Below are 13,492 nucleotides of genomic sequence, written 5' to 3'. Positions count from 1 at the left end.
TGCCAGTGTTATGTCACTGTTTAAGTAGAAAGAAGGTTAAAACCTCTTTTTAATTTTATTTATTTTTTCTCTTCTTTAACGCAGAGCTTTTTTATATTTAGCATTATTGTCTAAATTTCTATTTCGGTGTCATTAATGTTTGTGTGCATAAGAGAAAAATGGAAAACTTCTCTTCTTTTTTTATCAGAATGCTTATTAGGGCGTGCAGTATATAACTGCCGTATTTGGATTACTTTAAAAACGAAATTAAACAACGTAATTATGAAATACATAGTTATATTAGAATTCATCGAAATCTCTAAGTTTAATATCTTTTTTATTTTGTCTGTTGATGGCAGCTTTCCAAAGACGTCGCATTTCTGGGTCGGCTGGTCCCCACTCATTGTTCGGGCGACAGCTATCGCGAATGCGCTGGAACGAAAATAATTAATTAAATAAATGATAAATGTATACATAAAAAGGTAAAAATAACAAATATATGCGGAACTTCTTTCTAAAAAAACAAAATAAGATGTTTCACATTTGCCTAAACTTAAAATCGATTCCCTTAATTTTATAGATATTTACCTATTATTCAACTGTATTTTGGTCATAAAAAACAAAAATTATTATCAGAAATCGCTAAAATTACAAATTTATTTTGAACATGTTCAGTTTTTTCTCACTCGTAAAGTACTCGATGATATCTCAAAACGTAAATCTTGAGTGTTAATTTATTGCTAAAGCGTGGAAACCCCGAAAGCATCCTGCTGTTTTGCAGTCTAAATAAGAAATAATGATGAGAAAAGCCAAGCGATTTCCAAGAAAATTTCATTCATTTACAAAGTGCTAAGCGATCCATTCAATCTTCGGTCCACAGGAACTTATATTAATTGGTATGAGTAAATATTTGCACCTGGATACTGGATTCGCATTTTATTATAGCATTAGAATTTGGATGTTTATTTTTATTGTTCAGTTTATTACCGAAATGTTTGTACAGATATAAAAATGGGTTCTCACCTGTGTGAACGATCCTTTTGATCGGATTATAAGTTGTATTGCGTAGATAGGGATGCATATTACTGATATAAGGGCGACGCACCAGCCTGCTAGTCCGCTAGCCTCTCTAAGAGAGTATACTGTTATGAGCTGAAACATCAGAACTTGTTAGATGGTAAGAATGAACTTTTAGCAGTTTAGCTCGTCTTGTGAATAAAGTCCTACAGGAGGAAAAGGTATCTGATTCTTTCGCAGCTACCTATAAAAGGGAAATCTGTGCTTGCAGGTTGTTGAGCAAATGAAACCAAACCCATTTTTTAACTCAGCTTTTTAACGGCTAGCCTGATTAAATTACGTTTCTCTGATAAATTGCGTTAAGTCTTGAATAATAAGACCTCATATAATAAATTTCTTCAAAAGTTACAATCCCGAAGTCAGTTTTCGAAACTATGCCAGCGAAGGAAATCGCTGATCTAGCTCGTACTGACCAATATAATAATGTGAGGAAACATTGAGATGTATTTTGAGACGAATCTTTCCATTCCACAGACAAACTTACTTCATTCAACAACCTGGAAAATGCCTAGCACGTTACAAAAGAACAAGTAAACTACTATTCAGACGAACAGCTGGCAAATAGGTCAAGACTTATACCCCACATATGTACGTATGTGACGAACTATAATCGGGCCATTGAACATAATCTAATAATTTTCCCTCCAATGTTAGACTGCTTCATAAATTCTATTAGGAGTGGAAATAGCTCCGTCGGGATAAGGAGGCTCTCTGTTATAATGACAGGAGGAACATAAACAAGGTTTATTATTCATTTTATTATTTAATGACTACTTTCGCCCGCGGGTCTGATTACATGGTTGTCGTATATTATGTGTCTCAACTTGAAAACGTCTGAAGGTCTTCTTTTGTTGGCATAAAAAGTCAGACTTATAAGCCGAACCCTTAAAAGTAATTTGGCAAAGTTTGGAACATTAATGTGTCTGCGTTTTACGTGTTTGGTTCAAAAAGTTTGTGACATGAGTTGAACGTTATTTTAGGGGTAGAGATAAAATTCATTTTCTTCGCATTCGTATTCTTTCGTTTCTTTCACATTTTCTTTTGAAAACGACGATTGAGGAATTCAATCCTTGTGTCGACGAGGGTTTTCCAAAGATTCATGTCACATGTGTAATGATATCCGGATTCAGAACATGAATTTCTGGATCACAACAGTTCTTTGCCTCTAGTGAGCCTGGTGCGATGGCTTATACCACTCGGCACACTGTACTATCTACTCTACTGCCTACTAAAATACTATGTAAGTATTCTAACTTTTTTAGTAAATACAATTTGTTTTTGAGGAAGCTGGGTACACAGATTTTTTTTTGCTATAATGGTTTTTCAAATGGGAACATACAGACAGATCAATTAAAAGCTAGGTTTACGGCAAAACCCATCCAACAACTAGGTACTACTAGTATGTACCTAGTTACTGCAATATCAACAGAGCTCATTGTTATTGATTATTTCTTATCATTTCCTGTGACAATCTAAAACACTTGTGCTCTACATAAAATATAGGAAGAATGTTTCCTTCCTGGCAGAATATGTGTATCCTGACAAAAGATTTAATGGTAAATTAAATATTTAGCTTTGGTCCACAAATTGTTCAGAGATTTAGATGATCTTCAGTTTTTGAATGGTAAGGTACATAATTTATTTAACTTTCGACTTTTGCCTAGATTGGTCTATCAGACCGGGTCGAATCTCTTATGGATTTGTAACATTTGAATTAAAAAAATTGTGATTAAAGTTGAAAAGAAAAAGAGGAGACGAGAAATCGAACGTGATAGTAAAAAAAAGATTCAGTTCAGTCATTTTAACAAGATACAAACCAAATAATTGAATAGCATACTAACCAGCAATATGAAAGGCAGTATGTATCTCCAGAGAACGAGCCATATTCTCCCCAATGGCTTCCCAGTCATGAACAGTATATCAGCTGAGAATCTTCGTGGCCCATACGTGTATAGGGCGGCTATTATCTCCAGGGCACACACCAGTGGGATGCAGGCTATAGCTACATGTGTGTCCAGTAGACCCGTCACGTGAATACCACCCTGTAGGATAAAAGTTACAAATAGGGAATAATGTACAGAAAGTGTTTTCTTTGCCAGATGGAATAAAAAAAAAAATATGGGATTAAGAAATGTGTGCATATTTTTTCCTTTTTTTTAACTCCCGCATTAATGAATTTAATTCTTGTGCCGCGGGCTTTCAGATACATTCAAGTCCCATGACAGACTTTGGATAAGCATTCACGGATCACACAAATGCCTGGTCAATGACTTTTTGGTAAGGTAACCTCAACCACTCGGCTATTTGTAAAGCCATTAATCATTGTTTGCAATTAAGACTCATTATGGTTTATGTTAATAGTATGAAAGCGATTATAAGGCGTGAACTAACAATACCCTTGGAGTCATTAAAACACACCCCGCGAAATTAATTCGACGATATACCTCAACAATCGCTGTTATCATACAAACCGAGTACGGAACATGCATGAAGCTTCAAGCGATTAAGTCACGCGATCCCGTCATTCAATTGAAACTTGCGAAACAAAACTATTTACTGGTTATTTGCTTCTATGTAAATGCACTTTTATGTGATATAAAGACATTTGGATACAAACCTCAGTATTGCAGATGATTGACATGGCGAATAGGGCCAGACACGTAAACAATGTCACCCATCGTTTTCGTGCGCGGAACGATGGGAATTCATCTACTAGACCTGCTATTATACCTTCTATTGTAACAAACTAAAAACAAAAAGATTTAATTAAAATTTACTCATGAGTTCAGATCAGATCTGAGTTAACGATATTACCATTGAATCAATTCCAAGGAAGAATAGCATGATAAAGAAAGTGACAGCCCAAAAATTTGGTGTAGGCATCATGGCGACAGCAGCAGGGTATGTGACGAAAGCTAAACCTGGCCCAGCCTTGGCTACTTCACCTACAGATACTCCTGAACGTTCAGCTGCAAAGCCAAGCACAGAAAATACGACGAAGCCAGCCCAAATACTTGTACCACTGTTTACTAAAGGTATTATTATCGAAGACCTGAAATTATAAAATTATTATTACATCTTTTGTATATGTTTTAATTATGAAGCATTACAAAACCCGATACCTTAAATTTTTGTAGTGGAACTTATTAAAACTAGCCATGCACACTAAACCACCCCATCCAGGTCCTAATGAGTAAAATATCTGAGTAGCTGCATCGACCCATACCTGAAAATATATAAATAATTAATATATAACATTGTTTTACGATATCAAAATCTATAAAGAGTACTTATTGCGGTATGTAGGTGAGAGTATTGAACTTGACCTCATTTGAAAGTTGGCCCAAATACTCACTTTTGGGTTCTGCAATTGCCCCCAATCTGGTAATATATAGAACTGAATGCCTTTCCAAGCGCCAGGCAACGTGACGCCGCGAATCAATAATACACACAGCACAAGATAAGGAAACCCAACAGTGAAGTACACGATCTGAAAACCAGAAATAAACACATCGATTCCGAGAATTTAAATTCGACGAAAAAGTGTATTCATTTAAGTGACTGACAAAACGGCAGCTTGCCAAGAAAGATCAATGGAGGAAAATAATCAGAAGCTCACCTTTCCAACGCTCTTGACACCATTGCAGATGCAGAGGTAGACGACGATCCAACAGATGACGTTACACCAGAATATTGGCCAGACGATGCCGCCAATATGATGAATGTCCGGCGACTGATTTAGAAGCCGAATGCTGAAACGAATTATTGTTGTTAGTAGTAGAGTACTTAAAAGTAAAATTAGTTTAAGATGACATATTTAGCATTTAGCTTAAATTTTAGCCAACAGTTCTATTTATAGAGTACTTTTCAGACTCACTGAAAGAATTCATCCTCCGGTGTAGTCACAGATCCATTACCAATGAAGATACTGGAATTCCCATTGAGCTGAAATCATACCAGCGTGAATATTCAAGATGCACTCTATAAACAAAATATTTAACAGTAAAATTTATGTTACAAACCTCAGTGCACTTATCGGTATTCCAGGGATTGCCACAACTCTGCCACGGCAAGGGCGTGCTCATGGAGTGATACATATACAGAAGGGGATACGACATAATAGATGCGAAGTAAGTTATGGCTATAACATTCACAATGATGGCCGCATAACCCGCTCCTGTCGAGGAAGTGCTAAACATAGATATTGGAAGTTATAAACAAACCAATGTGTGCAAATTGCAAATCTCACCTTTAAACAACGGGTTAATGTTGAAAACTGAAACACATCCCGCGCTCGCGAACTGCCCTAATGTTGTTTCTAAGTAAACAAGCGGTATGCCGCATATAAATAATGTCAGGAAGTAGGGAATGAGGAAAGCCCCTGAAACGTAAACAAAGATTAAGAAGAAATGGATAATATAGCATCTTTTTAATGTTGTTTTGTTTTGGATCAGTGAGGTTTATCGAAACAAACTGATCGATAACAGCCAACTAATAAAAACTTACCTCCTCCATTTCGGTAGCACAGATAAGGGAATCTCCAAACATTTCCGATGCCGACCGCGTACCCGAGGCATGACAACAGATACTCCGCCTCGCTGCCCCAACGCTCATGTAGACCTACCGCCATTCACTTGCAATTGACCGCTGGAGACCACAATTGATCTTGTACTGGACAACTGAGACTATTATCGATAAATTGAGGATATGAATACTTGGTGTAAAACAATTTAAACCGATTAGCATGTAGGGACGTATTGTTACTATTTTTACAACAATGTTGTTACTGGCTGCCCGTTTTTAAGTGCTTGTGCTGCTACACTCTAGAAATTTAGTTCTAAATAATAGTTGTCTTAAAAGTAACGACAGATTAGGGCTAGCATTTCATCAGTATATCAGATTTGTTTACTTCTGGTTAAAACAGACAGTCCTTCTGTCTACTTACCTGTAAAATAAAATACTTCTGTTTTACAAATGAAATATTTTGATTCTGATTATAATTCTGATCATGTTTTTATAAGATATCGTTGTAAAGAAACTCGACAGATATATTTTAACTTTTTTAACAAAGCCTAGCATAAATTGGCATTTACGCATTCATTTTCGATAATCAACGCTAAAACTTCTAAAAATAAGGAGAATACAGTATAGGAACTTAAAAATATTTAATTACTAAACTGATTTGACATAGTAAAGTACAAATAATCCTATTAAGCAACTTTTAATGTTTCTATTCCGATGCCGAAATGGCAAGTCAGGTTGTCAGGCGTAGTTTGTCGGGAGCCAGCTTCAGCTCCGTCTGTTTTTCCTTTGGGTGCTTTGACAGGCGTTTGACTGTATTGCAGGACCTAGAATAGGGAGGACATAGATTGTTTTAATTGTGATTGTAGGACGTTTGAATAAAAAATATATGGACTGGTCAGATTTCTAAAAAGAGGATATTATGACGCATCAATGTTTGTCAAAAGTATGGAGTGTACTACCCAGTGATGTCACTCGAGATTTCTACTTCATTATTTGTTTAAAACTTTATTTTTTATAAAATAAAAATACCTTTGCGATATTTTTTGGAATTTGTATCAAAAACCCAATCGTTAAAACGTGGAAGTCGTGATAGGCCCTCAGGAATGTTAAGCCTCACATTATAGTGGTAGTATTGATGATAATACCAGCCTATATAAGTCCCAATGCTGGGCACAGGCCTCTTCAAGTTAAGGAAAGTTTGAGCATTGATCGGCACGCTAGCTCACTGCAGGTTGGAGATTTGTGATTGCAATATTTGGAATCCAGGTTTCCTCACGAACTCCTGAACCTTTGTCAGTGGCATCTTACAATAATGAAGAAAGATCGTATAACTTGGAAAAGTCACATTGACACTTTTCCTGCGGTGGGATCGAAGATCTACCTCGTGTGTACAAATCCATGCATTGAATCGCAAAGTATTCATATTCTTTTTTCGATTTAAATATTTAATAATGATATTTAAGGCAGACTAGGTAGTATGAATACGGAATTATCCAAAGATATTAGAAACCATATCTACTTATTGTTTAATTAAATCATAAATTTATGATATTATGGTAGTATTCATGTTTGTTGTTATTACAATAGGTTAAATACTAGCAATAAGTATTAAGGCAAGCTACTAATAATATGCTAGAGCAAATACAAAGTTATTACAAATGAAATGAGTTGAGTTACAAGGATTTTATGTCTAAATATACAACTGTTTATGTATTCCTGAAACTGAGGATGTGTGCCTCATAACCTGCCTAACGTGCAGCTGTTGGCTTCTCCAAGATTGTTATTACATTATTATATGTCTCAAAATACTAAATGCGGCGGTATTTGGATGTATGGATGTTTGTTCCTCTTTCACGCAAAAAACACTGAACGTTATTTGGACGACACTTGGTTCATAGATAGTTTACTAAAAGGATAGTGGCATTTTCGATTTGTAGTGGGTAGGCCCGCGGGCAACAGATAGTGGTAAATATTTATAAATACTGCTGGTGTTATGGATAGCAGTCGTTTATTAAGAAGTTATTGTTGAAAACCGGTCAAATGCGAGTCAGATTCGTAAGACTAATAGTTCTGATATTGGAAAAAATTCAAAATTGGTCACCCATTATGAAATACCCGTACCAATCATAAGATATTTTTAGTTTTTTATTGTTAAAGTGGCATCACAGATACGTTATCCGCGAACATCCAATACATGCTAACACATCCAGTCTAACAATAATTTAACTCTGTAGACTCATGGACTGGTATTTATATTATTTGCTATCGTCTTTTATTTACTACACACCACAAATTTACAAACTTCAAAAGCTTGCATTTACGATAACTGCAAAGAACAGCAAACAAGTAAATCGCGTAGATTTTATTTCATATTATAAATAACTGAAACTAACGCGAAAACATCAAAAGATCTATGAATATCTGTTATAAAATAAAATGAAGCGTCTCTCAAACACTTAAAGGAGCTTTTTTAACGATAAATCAAAATCATCGATGTGTTACGTCACTTTATTATTTAGAGAAGTTGTGCCGCGAATATTAAGATCGGGAATTTTTATACGATGCAGTTTAATAGCGTAATAATGTTGGAAATCGTTGAGAATTAAAATTATAGAGTCGTATGATATCTTGGTTTATTGTATTAAGTTCAAATGCACTAAGCTGTCTTTAATCATAATTATGCTCTCAACAGTACGAGTTTGATTTATTGCATGATCGTAATAGGTAAAGCAAGATCATCCAACAAATAACTGTATAACTTGTATCTTATTAAACCGCAAATGTGTGATGAACATTTAAAGATCCTTTTTGTCAAAAAAGAGGTTGAATGATTGAATCCTACACAACACAGAACACAAATCAGCGGTTTTTGAAAGAGAGAAACTCTTGCATCGTTTAATGAATCATACTAACAATAGTTATTAAAAAAAAAAGATTATCCCTTTCTTACACCGCTGATTTCTCAAACATTTACATTTTTATTGAGTCTTCTTTTCTAGTTACAATACTTACAGAAAGGTCTCCTTCACCCCAGTGGATGGCGTTTTCTGTCCCGAGTGAGTCGTCCCAGTGGAAGTGCTGGTAGGGCTGGCTCCAGTCCACGGCCTTGAGGGAGCACTTCATCGTGGCAATCACCACTCGCATCTCCCCCGGCATCCTCAGGACATGCGAGCTCTTCCTGTCGTTACGACCAGGTTTCGTTGGTGCGTAGGTCTGTCATACGAAATTCGGGTTTAATGTAATTAATGCTGGAGTGATTGTTTCATATTTTATATAGGTAGTTTAAGATATAGGCAAATACCAGTCCCCCCCCCGCAGTTTCGTACTCGGGAAAGACTTTTTAATTTTTTTGAGGTAATAGTCTCCCTTAAGCTAATTATACAAAACTAGCTTTTTTCCCGCGGGTTCGCCCGCGTCGAGGTCGGTTATATCGCGTTTCTAAGAGAACTCTTCAAAAGTCCGGGATCAAAATTATCCTATGTTCTTTCTCAAGGTCAACTCTATCTCTGTACCAAATTTCATTAAAATCAGTTCAGTGGTTTAGACGTAAAAGCGTAACAGACCGACAGACAGACAGAGTTACCCTCGCATTTATAATATTAATATATAAGTAGGGATTGTAACATGATGGGGTTAGTACATACGTCGTGATGGCGTAATAGACAAGTACACAAATGTTACAATACTATCGCGATTAGTATAGCATTATTGTGTTTTCCAGAGTTCGATCTTCAAGTCAGTCTACATAGACAGCATTTACGTCGCAATAGTGACTTCCGCATTTGGTAATAGCCAGCGTAATTTACCATTGACTCTCTGGAGGGAGCGAGACGTAAATACACAAATTATTTAATTTAAAGGGACTGTTAGCTAGTGCCATTGCGATGCCCTTACAACACTTATGTCAAATTGGCTGTTCCTTATGAGGCAATTACGAAAATAGCATCTTTAATGACATATTTAAGGCTGCGGGCAGGGATTCGAGAAGGAGACCCGAAGATCGAGCACAGTGGCTTGTGGAAGAGGCCTATGTCCAGAAGTGAACTGATATGGGCCGAAGATGATGATGATTATAATGACAAATTGTCGAAGACTATGTGTGGGCATTCAAGCTAAAATATCTGAATATGTCGAAAAAAATTGACAAATTTGTTTGCTATTTAGTAAAACATTTTCTCTAACTGATAAGGACGGCGTAGGGAGACGTTTAAAAAACATTCAATAAGTTATGTTAGTCTTATTTGATCTCTAAGAGTGAACGGGATGTACAATAGCATTGGCAAACATGTGAGTAATTTTCCAGCAATTTTGTTAGCAAACTACATACTTACAACGGAATAAATCAGTCTACAAGTGATGGCTGACCGGAAGGTGTCCCTCACGGCGGACAGGTCGGGACAGAAGATCCTTACAAGTGGTTCTTGGAAGTTCATGAGCTTGCTCCATTGGACGCGGTTGCTTTCGAACGTCGTGAAGTTATGAATCTCGCGGGTATTTTTATATTCCATATGGTCGAAAATATTTGATCCAACTTCCGACTCCTCGCCTAGAATTGTGATTCTTTTGTAATTCAGTGTCTGAATAAATAATAATTATATTGGTAATTGCATAACTTAAGAAATGGTGGACCGGCCAATTTATTTTTTTAAATGTTCCTTAACGTCCACGGAAGGTTTCGACACTTAATAAAAAACAAAAAACGGCTTTTCCATGGGAACGGGCCCCGCCGCGCGTTGTAAGCTAATGTCCATTCGGACAGAGTCGCGGGCAACAGCTAGTAAGTTATTATAATTTAAATGTGATAGTTACACCTGATTGGGTGATTTATTTTTACAATATCCTGTAGTTTGGTAGAGGACATATTAGAAATGAAATTACCCATAACCGCTTTGCTATCAATTACTGGTGGTGGTGGTGGAGGGGGTCCTGCCGCAGATCCCCACTCATCGTCTTCTGGTGGAGGCAGCATGTCAATAAGAGATTCATTTCGCCTAAACATCAGGAACCTCCTCCTCACCACATCTAACAGCGGTATCTCCAATTCTACATGGAATGTTGTAGCTGCTCCCTAGATAATTAATAAGGTTAAATGATCTTAGGTAATCAATCTGGCTTTGAGAAAAACCTAAATAAGTTTTTAAGAAAAAGTTTTATCTATTGAGTTTTAAGAGTAATCTCTTAGTACCAGTTAATATAATGAGTGGTCATGCTTTTTGACGCTAACTTGCAGTAATTGACCCAATGATCCTGGGTAACTAATCTGGCTCTTGCGAAAAACTAAATAATTTAATTTTAAGAAATAGATTTGTATGAGTAATCTCTTAGTTCCAATCAATAAAATGAGTAGTTATGCTTTTTCGACGCTACATTTGCGGTAATTGACTAAGACCAATCGCTCGGAGGATTTGACCCCTAATGCAGTTTAAGCCGTTTGTATATGACTCACGTTTTAATACGACTTCAATTACAACAATTACCTACAAACAATTACCTTTTCAGCTTTCGGTGGTTGAGGGGCTGCCATTACTCGATATACGACGAAATTAAAATATGTGGATCGCAAATCATCAGGATGCGTATCAATAGGCTCCATGGGTCTATCCGTTGGTAAAACTTCTCGGTAATCTAGCCATTGTAAACGAACTAATTTCATTAAAGTAGTTCGAGCATATCCAGAAGAATACTAGAACAATACAAATTATTTGTAACAGCGCCATCTGTGTTTTAAAGCCTGAATCACTTTATAACCATGGAACGTACCGCGCAAGGGTTCCCTGCTAGCGATAGAGCTGTGAGATACGGTAGCAATGAAACAGCTTCTAGTACTGGTTCCAAATGATAGATGTCGTTGTCTGACAAATCTAAGACCGTCAACTTGTAAGGCAATCGTGATAACCCCAAAATAGTTTCTGTAAAATAATATTATGTTACAGATTTACGAACCAAGATGCTCTACAGAGTCGAAGAAGTAGTAAAAAGCCCGTATTTTAATTACAGGTTTTGGCAACTTTAGTATTGATGTTAAATAATATCTTATTAATTAATTTAAATAATACCTGAAGTAAAAAAGTTTCTTGCCAAACCCAAGTATACTAGATCAGCGGGCAAGCCCTCAGCAAAGTCTTCAACCTGTTTGATGCGATTCGCTTGAAGCTCAAGGCTACGCAGAGAAGGTGGAATTAAGGATGTATCTATAGTATTTAAGTAATTCCCACATAAATTCAGAGATATTAGTTCTTTGAAACCTAAAAGGCCTTCATCTAAATCTGTCATCTGAAATAAAGTTTTTTTTGTTATAGAGCTCAAAGCTATTAAGACCAATATGTGTATCTCTTTCTCTTTTTTAGGCTATTTTATTTTTTAAGAAGCATACTTAACGAGGGATGTATTTTGAAAAACTTAAAATCGTCTGTGTGTAGAAACGTACAAATATACAAACACGCACGGATAGTTTTGTAGTGAAACAATTTACCTGAGAATCATTAACTCTTAGTGTATGCAACATCTTAAAGTCATGCCTTAGAACCTTCCGATTGCCGGCTTTAACAGTCCTCTTGATTAATTTCACCAAGTCGTCTGTTACACAGTTAGCATTGTGGAAACATACTTTCCCCTCTTCGGTAGCAAATTTCTCGTTATCCCATAATGTAACTGGTAGCAGAAATTCCCAGTTCTGTTCAAGGGTCAAGCCTGAATGTTTGTCTAGAAAGCCGTAGAGAATGCTATTGTTTATTTTTGTTTCTAGAGCCTTTGAGAAGGTGACAGTTGGTAAATCCTCTCTTTTACCGATTTCTCTGTGATGTCGAGCGCCAGCTTCTAATAATGTCCAATCGATGCCTGTTTCTATGCGTTCTTCAAAGCCTGTAAGTAGATGAGACTTTCAAAAGTGTAACATGTCACTACCTAGTCTACTTCAGTAGCCACTGGTAGGTTCTAATTAGTTCTAGTAAAACAGAGATACTTACGTACCTTCTACAGCATCTTCAGGAACATACACCAGGCTTGAATCGCTTATAGCAGGCCGGTTGACAGGTGGCGAGGGCTTCTTAGCATCCTTAGGTTTGGGGGGCATTACAGATAACGACAATATAAATACAAAACTCTAAATATATTTGATTCTTAGTTAATTGTATACGTAAAAAACAATTGTAATCCAACTATACACAAAGATTTTTGATTGACTACAGACCCAAATATTTTTTTTTGTTAAAGAGGACGGTGTAAATAGGTTTTATGTAACAATGTAACTGATTAAAAACAATAGTGTGTCATTCTCGTGTTTGTAGCCTCCTACCTGATCCATACCACTTGGGTCAGCATGCACGACGTTATGCAGGGATTTAATCCTCGCATGGTTTTCGGGGTTTCGAGTTTTCGTCTCGCTTCCGGGCATACTTATCGGAACGGTGAAACACTCCGGAGTTATAACCGGGAAGAGCAAGGCACATAACCTCTTAAGCAAACAAAATTTTTGATAGATCTCAAGGAATCTTCGGACGACTTCGGACTTTTCTGCTTTGGGAAACGAAGTTTCTTATAAGATAAAACCATAGAGATCCTTGCTCTCTCTGGTAAGAGCAAAAAGTGTTTAGTGTTTGAAATGAAGGTTCGTTTACTGTTTGGGGTAATATCAAGGTATTACCAAGGTGTCGGATAATGTCCATGTTGGTATTATTTTAAGGTGCTACACTTTGTTGCATACAGCATATTATCGTAGTTACCATGCCATGTAGTGGTTATTGGACCTAGTATACGTATCCGCAGAGTGGCAGATCTCATTATAGTTTTTTAGAATTCTAACATACATAATATATCGGTAAATTGTACACAAGGCATAAAATGTAAACGTTTGCTTACTGCTTAAAGGAAAAAATATGATAACTCGCATTGATCTTACGTTTGCTTGACTCTA

At 36.5% G+C, this 13,492-nt stretch overlaps 2 protein-coding genes across 2 annotated transcripts; both read right to left on the bottom strand.

The window, feature by feature from the left end:
* Window positions 1-259: 259 nt before the first annotated feature.
* On the bottom strand, window positions 260-5,686 carry LOC113501003 (sodium-dependent proline transporter-like). The gene is made up of 12 exons (XM_026881970.1): window positions 5,563-5,686; window positions 5,306-5,437; window positions 5,079-5,233; window positions 4,934-5,001; window positions 4,676-4,808; window positions 4,412-4,546; window positions 4,179-4,282; window positions 3,871-4,108; window positions 3,674-3,802; window positions 2,898-3,098; window positions 1,003-1,131; window positions 260-411 (listed from the first exon to the last, which is right to left on the bottom strand). The coding sequence occupies exons 1-12, from the start codon at window positions 5,684-5,686 to the stop codon at window positions 280-282; spliced, it is 1,680 nt and encodes a 559-aa protein (XP_026737771.1). The 3' UTR covers window positions 260-279.
* A 523-nt stretch (window positions 5,687-6,209) lies between these two features.
* Window positions 6,210-13,189, bottom strand: LOC113501002. The gene is made up of 9 exons (XM_026881969.1): window positions 12,550-13,189; window positions 12,053-12,441; window positions 11,637-11,853; window positions 11,341-11,489; window positions 11,072-11,263; window positions 10,459-10,648; window positions 9,912-10,126; window positions 8,593-8,793; window positions 6,210-6,404 (listed from the first exon to the last, which is right to left on the bottom strand). Exons 1-9 carry the CDS (start codon window positions 12,650-12,652, stop codon window positions 6,267-6,269), a joined length of 1,794 nt encoding a protein of 597 aa, XP_026737770.1. The 5' UTR covers window positions 12,653-13,189; the 3' UTR covers window positions 6,210-6,266.
* Between the last annotated feature and the right edge of the window lie 303 nt (window positions 13,190-13,492).

The sequence above is a fragment of the Trichoplusia ni genome, chromosome 15 (assembly GCF_003590095.1).
Source record: "Trichoplusia ni isolate ovarian cell line Hi5 chromosome 15, tn1, whole genome shotgun sequence".
In the NCBI taxonomy this organism is placed as follows: Eukaryota; Metazoa; Arthropoda; class Insecta; order Lepidoptera; family Noctuidae; genus Trichoplusia; species Trichoplusia ni.
The sequence above is the reverse complement of the archived record's forward strand: the minus strand, read 5'-3'. Positions and strand labels throughout refer to the sequence as shown.